This window comes from Gekko japonicus, unplaced genomic scaffold, assembly GCF_001447785.1.
Source record: "Gekko japonicus isolate JY-2015 unplaced genomic scaffold, Gekko_japonicus_V1.1 scaffold4, whole genome shotgun sequence".
NCBI lineage: Eukaryota > Metazoa > Chordata > Lepidosauria > Squamata > Gekkonidae > Gekko > Gekko japonicus.
Window position 1 is genome coordinate 810,891 of NW_015165234.1, and position 10,698 is coordinate 821,588.

General features: G+C 41.8%; 1 protein-coding gene across 1 annotated transcript in view; it reads left to right on the top strand.

The window, feature by feature from the left end:
• Nucleotides 1-6,005, top strand: part of PDXK (pyridoxal (pyridoxine, vitamin B6) kinase) — a 68,874-nt gene extending 62,869 nt beyond the window's left edge. Inside the window, exon 11 of the mRNA XM_015409811.1 lies at nucleotides 5,194-6,005. Within this exon, the coding sequence (XP_015265297.1) occupies nucleotides 5,194-5,306 (113 nt within the window). The 3' untranslated portion in view covers nucleotides 5,307-6,005. The remainder of the gene's footprint in view (nucleotides 1-5,193) is intronic.
• Nucleotides 6,006-10,698: the final 4,693 nt, after the last annotated feature.

Below are 10,698 nucleotides of genomic sequence, written 5' to 3' on the forward strand. Positions count from 1 at the left end.
CATCTTCCCACACTAAACCAGGGTGGTCCATGACAATTCCTTTCCTATTCCAGCCGTATGATAGATAGGGAACCTTTTCCTTTACGTTGATACTCACTGAATTAGCAGTTTGAAATACTAGAAACTGTTTGCCAAGTAGGCTTTTGCAGTAGTCATCTGAACATTTCTTCCTACTTCTATTTGATATCTTCAACTGAATTATCAGTATCTGATAATGCATTTGATAGCACAGAAAAGTTCTTAACTGGCAATTATTATTTTCTCAAAATTAATTGTGAAAACAGTCATTGTTCTAGTCCTTATTGAAATCAACATATAATCCGTAGCATAGCCCCATCTGTGGATATTTAAATCTACAGATTGGAGACATGAACAGAGAAATGAGACATTTGTGCAAATTTGCAGAATAATACAAAAACTTTAAAAAGTAAGGGAGCAATTTCCCCCCAAATAGAGGAAGCATAGACAACATTCCTCCAGCGGCACAGCAACATCCACCTTCCTTGCCACATGTGAGAGACATCAGAGGAGGGAAACTGGCTACTTGACCCACATAGGAGGGGGGAGGTTAGGAACTGCCACCCTCAGCCACTCCCCACAGAGCAGTGAGACAGAGGACAGACAGGTGGGCAGAGTGGCAAGGTAAAGAGCGGTGGGCAGAGTGGCATGGAGGTGGACGGACAGGAGGAAACGTCAAGTGGCCAGGCAGAGCGGAGGAGTGGTAGGGAATGGGACAGGAAATAGAACAGACAGTAATGCAGTGGGGCTCCACAGATGTAGCAGGATATGCCCTCTCCCTGTGAAACTTGGGGGCCCCACTTGTATTCATACAATCTCTGAAGTATTGGAAGCACTGAGGGTTTTCTCCTCTCATATGTTGTGTGATTCTCTGAAAATGCACCCAATCCCTCTTTTACCATATCATTATTCTAACTATTCCATGTCAACCCATAAAAAAGGACTAAGCTGTGACTAAATTGTTAAAAGGATGAATAATATGAGAGTACAAGGGGGGAACCCGCGATACTCGCGGGAGAGGGGGAGCTCCACAACTATGAGGAAGAGGAGGAACCAGGAGGAGGTAAGTTCCCCCCCTATCCCGCCGGTTCCCCCATCTCCTCCACCCCCCGTCCACCCCCTGGCTCCATTACCCCCCCGCCCTGGAGCGCCCCCCCTCCAGAGGCCAGGTCTACCCACCCCTTCCCACTATATTGGCAGACCTGGCCTCTGGACTCCGGAGTCCAGGTCTACTCACCCCTTCCCACTACAGTGGTAGACCTGGCCTCCGGAGTCCAGGTCTACCCACACCTTCCTACAACAGTGGTAGACCTGGCCTCTGAACTCCGGAGTCCAGGTCTACCCACCCATTCCCACTACAGTGGTACACCTGGCCTCCGGAGTCCGGAGGCCAGGTCTACCCACCCATTCCCACTACAGTGGTACACCTGGCCTCCGGAGTCCGGAGGCCAGGTCTACCGACCCATTCCCACTACAGTGGTACACCTGGCCTCCGGAGTCCGGAGGCCAGGTCTACCCACCCATTCCCACTACAGTGGTACACCTGGCCTCCGGAGTCCGGAGGCCAGGTCTACCGACCCATTCCCACTACAGTGGTACACCTGGCCTCCGGAGTCCGGAGGCCAGGTCTACCCACCCATTCCCACTACAGTGGTACACCTGGCCTCCGGAGTCCGGAGGCCAGGTCTACCGACCCATTCCCACTACAGTGGTACACCTGGCCTCCGGAGTCCGGAGGCCAGGTCTACCCACCCATTCCCACTACAGTGGTACACCTGGCCTCCGGAGTCCGGAGGCCAGGTCTACCGACCCATTCCCACTACAGTGGTACACCTGGCCTCCGGAGTCCGGAGGCCAGGTCTACCCACCCATTCCCACTACAGTGGTACACCTGGCCTCCGGAGTCCGGAGGCCAGGTCTACCGACCCATTCCCACTAGCGGCGAGGTCGGCTACAGAGCGTTCTGTGCGCAGGTGCAGAGAACGCTCTTTCATTTTCGGGGGGATTTAAACATCCCCCCGATATTTTTTTTTAGTTTTTACATTTTTGTGCACCCCTGGGGACTGCCCCAAGAGTGCACAAACCTCCCCTGGCCCCCCAGCTGCCCCCAGAGCGCTGATTTAGCGATCCGCACTCCGGGGGCAAGTTCGCTATTAGTATATAGGATTTGGAGACTGGTATGGTAAAAGTTGTGGCTAGGGTGTGTCTTGCCTCCATTAATCTTTGGCTAAAGCGAAATCTTAAACTTCAGGGCTTAGCTCCCTTGATTCTTTGAGATAGTCATCAATCCATATGGCTAAAGGCAGTTAGTAACAAGTTGGTGAGTTTGGGCTTTCCCCCTCATTCAGTCTAGAAAATGGGGTATAAGCAGGCAAAACAAATTTTAAAGCAAAGGGTGATGGATATTGAGTGACAGATAGACTTAGAGAGGTCACCAACCTACCTGTCCTCAGAAAGAACGTTACTTATAGATAAAAATGTTTCTTATAGATAAAAACCAATGGTTTCAGCACTTAGCACGAAGTTTTGTGCAGCAACTTGTAAAATCCACCAGATTATGGTGGTTTAAGTTTTTTACATATGTTTATTGAAGAAATTTAATAATAATTTTACTTATTACTCATTGCATGTATTATATGTGGAAATTAATTTTTAAGATCATTCTTATCTACTGTGGTTGTGAACTTTGTTATGACTCTTGCTTGGTCAATGACCATTTTAATAAAGATTCTGATTCTGAGAGCTGTTTAAAATTTATCCTGTATTTGTAAAACAGGCATTGTTTGTAATGACTAAATGTGCATTATATGACCAGATTATATGAGACAGTGGAATGATGCAGCTAACTTCTCCCCCGAAATATAATGCAAACTCTTTGTCTGAAAAAAACCTATTTCTTTTTAATTTTTAATTTTGAGGCATAATAATAAAAGTGGGCATGCTGTTTTACCTCTTTTCCTTTGGATTTTTGCACAGCTGGCCTGTCTTTCTCTCATGGATTTTGCCAAAGTTTTAAAGTTACTGGGGTGGATCCTACCCCGGACTTCCCACTTCACTGAGCAAAGTGGCTCTTCCTCCTGCCTAAGGAGTCTTCTGTTGGTGGATGGCCCAATTAAGTTGTAGGAAGGCCTCTTAAGCTGGGGGAAGGCTCCTTGGAAGATGGTTGGATCCCCAACACCTTTGCAACTGGAAAGTTTTGAAGGATAAAAAGAACTCTTGATAGTGCATTGATTTTAATGCTGTCACAGGGTAGCTGTGTTGGTCTGTAGTAGAATAGCTAAATTTGAGTCCAGTAGCACCTTAGAAACCTATATGATATTTAGGGTATAAGCTTTCAAGAGTCAAAGCTTCTGCGTCTGATGAAGGGAGCTTTGACTCTCAAAACTTATACCCTAAAAATCTTGTTGGTCTCTAAGTTGCTGCTGTACTTGAATCTGGCTATTTTAAGAGTGGCAACTCTATCCAATCATGAGATTGGATAATCATCTTAATTTTTGTTCTTGAATCTAAAATGTTGTTAGATCTGTTACATTTTTTGGCAAATACATGGGAAGATATCTTGTAGGTTTTTTACAGTATAGCCCCTTTTCTCAGCTGCACATTTTTTAGATGTTCCTCAGTTCTCTGCCTGTAATACAAATCACATACAGAATGCATTTCAGAACCGCAAGGAGAAGCTGCACCAAACATTTGCTGTTAGCTTACTATTTTCTGTTAGCTTACTGTATTAGTGTTTTCAAATTGTTGTGCCATCATCTGTAATAGTCCTATGGCAGCACATTCCAAGAGATCACCCTACCCTGCCACATTTTTTTCACATATCATTATTGTTTCTGCTTTTTTTTTTAATTCATGGACAAGATTTTTTGTTGATATTTGCAATTAGTTGACACTCACAATTAGGGATGAGGATGAACCGGCTGATGAACTAAAGTTTGTCACAAATTTTAGCCAGTTTGCAAATGCAATGTTCGCAAGCTGAAGAACTGCCACAAACTTCCATGGTTTGATGCAGTTTGTGACAAGCAGAAAGCATTTAAACCACTGCTTTCTGCTCCCTGCGAAAAGCTGTGGGGAGCAGAAAGCAGGGGTTTCCAAACAACTGAGCAGTGGGGACCACCACTCAGCTGTTTGGTTTAAATGGCTCAGCCATTAAAACCAAACTGCTGAGTGGTTGTCCCCACTGTTCCCCTGTTTGGAAATCCCTGCTTTCTGCTCCCTGCAGAAAGAAGAAGAGAAAGAAGAGATTTATAACCCACCCTCACTTGGAGTCTCAGAGCGGCTTACAAACTCATTTCCCTTCCCCTCCCCACAACAGACACGCTGCGAGGTAGGTGGGGCTAAGAGAGTTCTTTCGAGAACTGCTCTTTCAAGAATACTTCTGACAGAACAATGGCTTGCTCAAGGTCATCCAGCAGCTGCAAGTGGAGGAGTGGGGAATCAAGCCCGGTTCTCCCAGATTAGAGTCCGCGCACTTAACCACTACAGCAAACTTTAAATGGCTCACAAACTGATCCAAACTGGTTTGGTTTGTGAACTGGCATATTGGTTCATGGTTTGGCTTGTGGTTCAGCCATGAACCTAACCAAACCACAAAAATGCAGTTTGTGCCCATTCCTCTTTACAATTGTTCATATCTGAAATCGCCAGTTGCGTGCCTGTACACATATCTGTGTAAAGTGATTGTGTCTGCTTTCAGCAGAAATTATCCTATTTAGAACATACAGAATGTGGCATGATGACCTAGTACTGATTTTGGATTCCTGTCTGTTCCTGCCAGAACTGTGCAGCTGTTACCAGGCTGGTGCAGGATGGAAGTGAATCTCTATAAAGTTTTCACAATGTGTATATTCAAGAAGCGCCCATTCTGTGCAGACTCTGCATTGACATGACTGAGTTCTTGTGGGGGCTGAAGGTCATTTGCTTGGTCTTTCAAATGTCTTTTAATATTGGTTACCCTTTAAACTATTGTGGAATTATAGAGCTGTCATTCTGGAGTTGAAATATGGTTTGGACTCCTTGTTGCAGTCCATGAATAGCAGCAGAGAGTGCAAAACATGACCATGGTGTCAAGAGTGAGAGGGATGAGTTTTTCTTCTATACTGTGTGTGTTAAAAGTAAACATCCGTAGCATTTCAGTGTTTGTCTCCCCCCTCTCCCTCTTTTATTTTAAAGAACAAGCTGGAGAAGGAAACAGGCCTAATTCAGCCCAGCTGGAACTGAGGATGGTCCAAAGCAAAAAGGACATAGAAAACCCAGAGATAATAATAACCGCTACTGTGTTATAAAGGTTGTATATCTCCTAACAACGCACAATGTTATTGATGTCCTCATTTTCTTTCCTGTAAATTGTAATGTTTGCCTTAGATCTGTGACAGAAACCTGACTTCCATGAAATAGTGCCCAGCATAGATGAGATCCACTACCAAGCACATGTGCTGGCCTTGCTTGGATTAAGAAGGAAAAAAGTTAGGTGTATTATAACTCCCTTCCAGGTATCAAAATGGCTGTCAGATTACTTCAGTCATGTTATGAATCCTGGACATCGGAGAACAAGGTTTCCTGCCTTGCCAAAGACTTCCAGAATGCATTTGTCAGTGGAATGATTGGCTGGAGTGTATATACTGTGGTAAAGCATCTAGTGCCAATTCAGTTGGTTACCTTTTCCCATACATGAAGAGGTTTGGTAGCCTACTGCAATGTTCAGTACCTCAACCACTCTGGAATACAATATAGAGGGAGATTCAGGGGCAGCACAGGATGGGGTCTGAAGATGATTTGCTTTTAGCTACTCTGCACAGGCCTTATTATTATATCACCATGTTTCTGAGAACTGCTCCCGTTTCCAGTCTGTGAATAAATGCAAGACTCCACTGCCCAGAGGTGCTAATCCTTTAATCTCAAGAAATCAAAAGTATCCCATGTCACTTTTTGTTTTCCCCCTTTGATTTCTCCAGAAAGGAATACAGTTGCGTAAAGGAAATTATTCTACCTCTGACAGAATATTGCTTGTCTCAGTTTTATCAAAAGACCTATAAACTGTAAATTTCCTTAACCAGTACTTCGTATAAAAATGAATATCCCAGGATATCTATTAAGGCTACGAGAAGAGTGAAAGTCTGTTGTTAGTTGAGACCAATTCACTGTTTATGACCATGAATGACAACAAACCTTTAGAGTGTTCTCCCACTTCATGTAAATAATATAATTAATAAAGAACCATATATTCAATAGGTCCCAATGCATACTCCCACCAAAGGCACAACACACCAAACATTACTGTTGCACAACCTCCATGCCTTTTCAAAAAGCTTTGCACAGGAATCTCATGCAAACCTTATAGAAATCAATGTTGATTACACCACAATAGTTTTGAGGGGTTGCATCCAAATTTATCTGCCATACCTGAGTAGACCTGCTGTCAAAATATAACATATCTCTTTGTGGATTTTAAGCAATTATTTTTGAAATGTCACTCTTAAAAGACTCTATGCACTTCTGTGAAGATTGAACATGTTCAAAAACAAATGCTTGGATTTTATAACATGCAATAATCCCGTTAAAGTTATCATCAATGCCTTTTATTTACCAATCGTATGTCTCAGGACTCTGCATATTCTATTTATTTAGAAGTTTAAGTCTGCCTTTCCGATCTCTTTCCCATTCTGGTTATAGTTTTCATAAACTGTTATGGATAAATTGATTTTTGTGTTATTCCTCATGACTTCTTCCTTGGGGCGTAACAGGGTATCTATCAAAGCAAACCATCCTTAGTGCCCATAGCGTTTGTGAACAATGTTCTTCCTTGAGGGAAAAAGCCAGACTGTTTTCCTTCTTATTCTTTTTCTTTCATTAGAATGTCTTAAGATAGGACTCCTGCCAACATGTATTCTGCCATTAATGGGTTTATTTTTTATTTTAAAAAATTATGTGGCATCTCTCCAAAGACTTCCTCAAGTCAAGTGGGACCATTTTGCGGGTCTTGAAGCATCTTTGTACATTCTGTGGATTCTTCTTAGAGTGTTGACGCTTCCAATTTTCACTCATTAAAAATCCTCAAGTTTCTAATCCTCATGACTGAAGAACTAAGCTTGATAGTAACCCCTCTTGATGCGGGCCTTGCCAAACAAACAATTCTCCGAGCTGTATCAGTGACAGAACAATGTAATGTCTGCTAAGTTTTTTTTAATACAGAAAAAACATTTCTCTCAGAATGTTCAGCCATAGATGAACATAGAGGCAGCGTGGGGATATATATGCAGGAGGTAGAAACTCTACCAGTCCATTACCAAATTCATCTGCAACTTTGCTACACAGACTGTTAGTATTATGGCTATCTGAAACTGCCTGAAAGATACTTTGAATGACTGCATCCCTTGTGTGCCTTCCTACTATCTTATTCCTGGCCACCTCTACCCAGTTTTGAAGCTGATTTGACTCTTCCAAATATTTTATAGCATAAGTGGCTTTGGAGACAGTAGCATCATTTATTCATCCAGTTATGGAAGTGACTTCAACATTGCACAGAAATAGGAGGAGAAATAGAAGACATGAGTAGATTCTGTCACCTTGGGAGAGTTCTGGTTTCCAATTGTATTAGAGCTCCTGAAAGGATGAAGAGACTTGTGCATTATCTCTCCATTCTCCCATATAAGACCTGAAGGTGCCCTGAATGGACCAGCTACCCTAGGAAATAGCACCTGGGCTTTTAATAGAACCAGGAATGTCAGTATATTTTTACACATGTTCCTGCCTTGCATTGAACCAACACTACTTTTTGCAGTTTGCAGTTAGTACTGACATTTATACAACTGCTTTCCTCTACCCTTTCCATTCTGATTTAACAGATCTGAGTTGAGCTACAGATAGATTTTAGCAAATCAAAGAGAAATATCTTTTAAATGTATATATAAATATATATGACAAAACAAATCCTCCCCATCTTTTTCCTACTGAGTGATTAAAGTCCGTAATTTCTGACATACTCCGAAAATTTTCTAAAATCATAGAAAATTCACTATATTTAAACTCTGAACTTTACTGCTACTACCTAATCTTCACCACTGCCATGAAATAGTTTTAGCAATAAGAACGTGGGTGGCACAGCACTCTCCTGTTGCATCAGATTCCAGCCCTTTTCGTGCTGAGAGAGCCCAACAAAGGAGTCTTGTGGAGCCACTGCAGCAATATTAAAACAGTCAATTTTTTGCCCCTTTCCTCAGTGATATACACTGCCCTAACCACATCTTCTAGTCATTTTTTTGAGCTTAGAGGTATGTCACTATTAAGCAAAAAAATATTCAAGGTGGGACCCATTAAAATACCACTGAAGGATTTCTGCTTGTAGAATGGGGCCTTTCCACCTCCTCCTTCCTGCTGCACCCCCTGAAAACCCATATTGTGTGGCCAGGAGGAGTCCCAGGAATCACATACAAGGGTGCCAATGGAGAATGAAATCCGTTAAAATTGCTGGCCCCACTTCTGGTTGCATAAGCAGGGGTTTGGATACAACCCTCAATTAAGAAACAGCCAGATTTTATTTCTAAACTGCAGATCAATATAACCCTTCTTGCTGATCATTGAATGTCAGCACTGAATATTCCAAGGATAAAAAGTTTTTATTTCATTTATTGGTATCTCAAGCAATCTGTGGAGACTTGAAAACTCATTATTCATCTTGGTAGTCGGATGGATCTTTAAATGGCATAGCATCAACAAGGTAGTGATAGGATATGGGAATTTCTATGTGATATTCAGATTCTGCACTTCTTGCAAGGGAAAACAATCTGAGATCATTTGAACGCAACTACTGATGGATTAAGATGCTGCAAAATAGCCTTCTTTGTCTGTGTCCACTGGAATTGAAACATGGACATTGTTTTCCATTGTTAATTTGGAGTAAGTGCTTTCAGTAGTGATTTTCTTTTTAATTTATGTGAATTTTCACTTAATGTAGAATTTTTATATATATTAAAACCTTCCTAAATGCCTTTCCCATGGAACACAAGCAAGCCACTATGATTAAGAGAGCTAGGAATCCAGGTGGATTCCTGGATGTTCCAGTGAAATGCAAGTCAGTAAACTCCCAGGTCACCTTCTAACTTAACTAATTGCACAATGAAAAAAGTTCCACATTTTTAGAAAGGACAAGTAGAATTCTGCTTCTAAGAAATAGTAAAAATCACTGTCATTACAAATCCAGCATTGGCGACTGATGTCCATCACGGCTTTAGATTCTGAATCAGTGTTCTTAGACCTAACAGGGCCATCCTAAGCAGAGAAACACCCTTATAAACCCATTGACATAGAAGGATGTAACTCTGGCACCATAAAAGAAGAATCATTAGGGGATGCCTTCTTTATAGTAGATGATTTTGTTATTGCTGTGGTTTTGAAGGCCATTTCTCTAATACACTCTGTGCTGCACTTAAATCTGAATATTTTAGGGACATATATAAGCAATACTCTGCATAAATTTAGCACAATCCTGTCACATTTACTGCACACAAGGTTTCAAATGATTTTGGGAAGTTGAAACGGGCATCTAATATGTTTATTTCCATACCAACGTCGTATTTGGCCATGTTAATTTAAAGGAACAAGCATCTCATTGGGGTCGTGTCCCATTTACAGATCTAATCATGGGGCAGGTTTAGACTCAAAGATCTGTGCTGCATCAATTTACCCAAACGACCTATAATCCAGACCACCAGACCCCTCCAAGGTGCCAGCACAGTCCCCATGATCCTCCATCCAAGGTCCTGTCATCTGCCCAAGTTTTGCAGGGGGTAGAGTGGAAGATAAAAAAGAAAAGATGGCCGTATCAGATTCTGCAGCCATTTGTTCTTTAAAGAAAGCAAGATGGTTCCAGGAGAGAGATGAGATCTTACTGTAGCCATTGCACTGTAGTGAATCTTACTCTGTTTTCCACAAGCCTCTTGAATTGTTTTTTAAAGAACCAAGTAAATCATAAGACATAGCCTACTTTTCCCCACTGACCTCTTGGCACAAGGGAGGCCTAGCCTGGATAGGATTGGGTTCAAAATGAAGCTGATGAATTAAAACAAATTAGTATAGGCATAAACAACTTGGCTGATAGCACTGCGTTGAGGAAATATTGCAGCAGTTCTTATTATTGTCTTAACAAAATGGAAAGCTGGCATTGTCATATATTGTAGCTCATTTATGTTTAATTGTGTTTTTTGTAAATATCTTCTTGATGTTACCTGTACAGCTATACTGATTATTGTGGTTTTACTTCCTTGTGGAGCATAAGGGGCTAATGACATGTCACATTCAAATGCATGTAACAGGGTCTGGATCCTATTCTTTAACTTTTTAAAAAAACTGTTTCCAGAGGGAGAATTTTGAGCAGGGCAGGAGAAGGCTTAAGCACCATCAGCTATTTCTGCACTCAAAATTTCCCCCCTGCAAAAGCTGTTTTTCTTTTTTCTTCTAAAGTAAATGAGTATCAGGGCATTGTTACATGCATTTACACAGAACATTTAGTTAGCCCGTCAGCAGGACCAAAACTCATGTAAAATGAAATATCTTCTGAGCTTGAATCCAGCTTTTATGTACCCATAATACTTTCTGATATCCTTGGGCATAAAGATACCTGGTTCAAGTAAATAGAAACTGTCATGTGTGGAATCTTATTCACTCTTGCTTTTAACATGC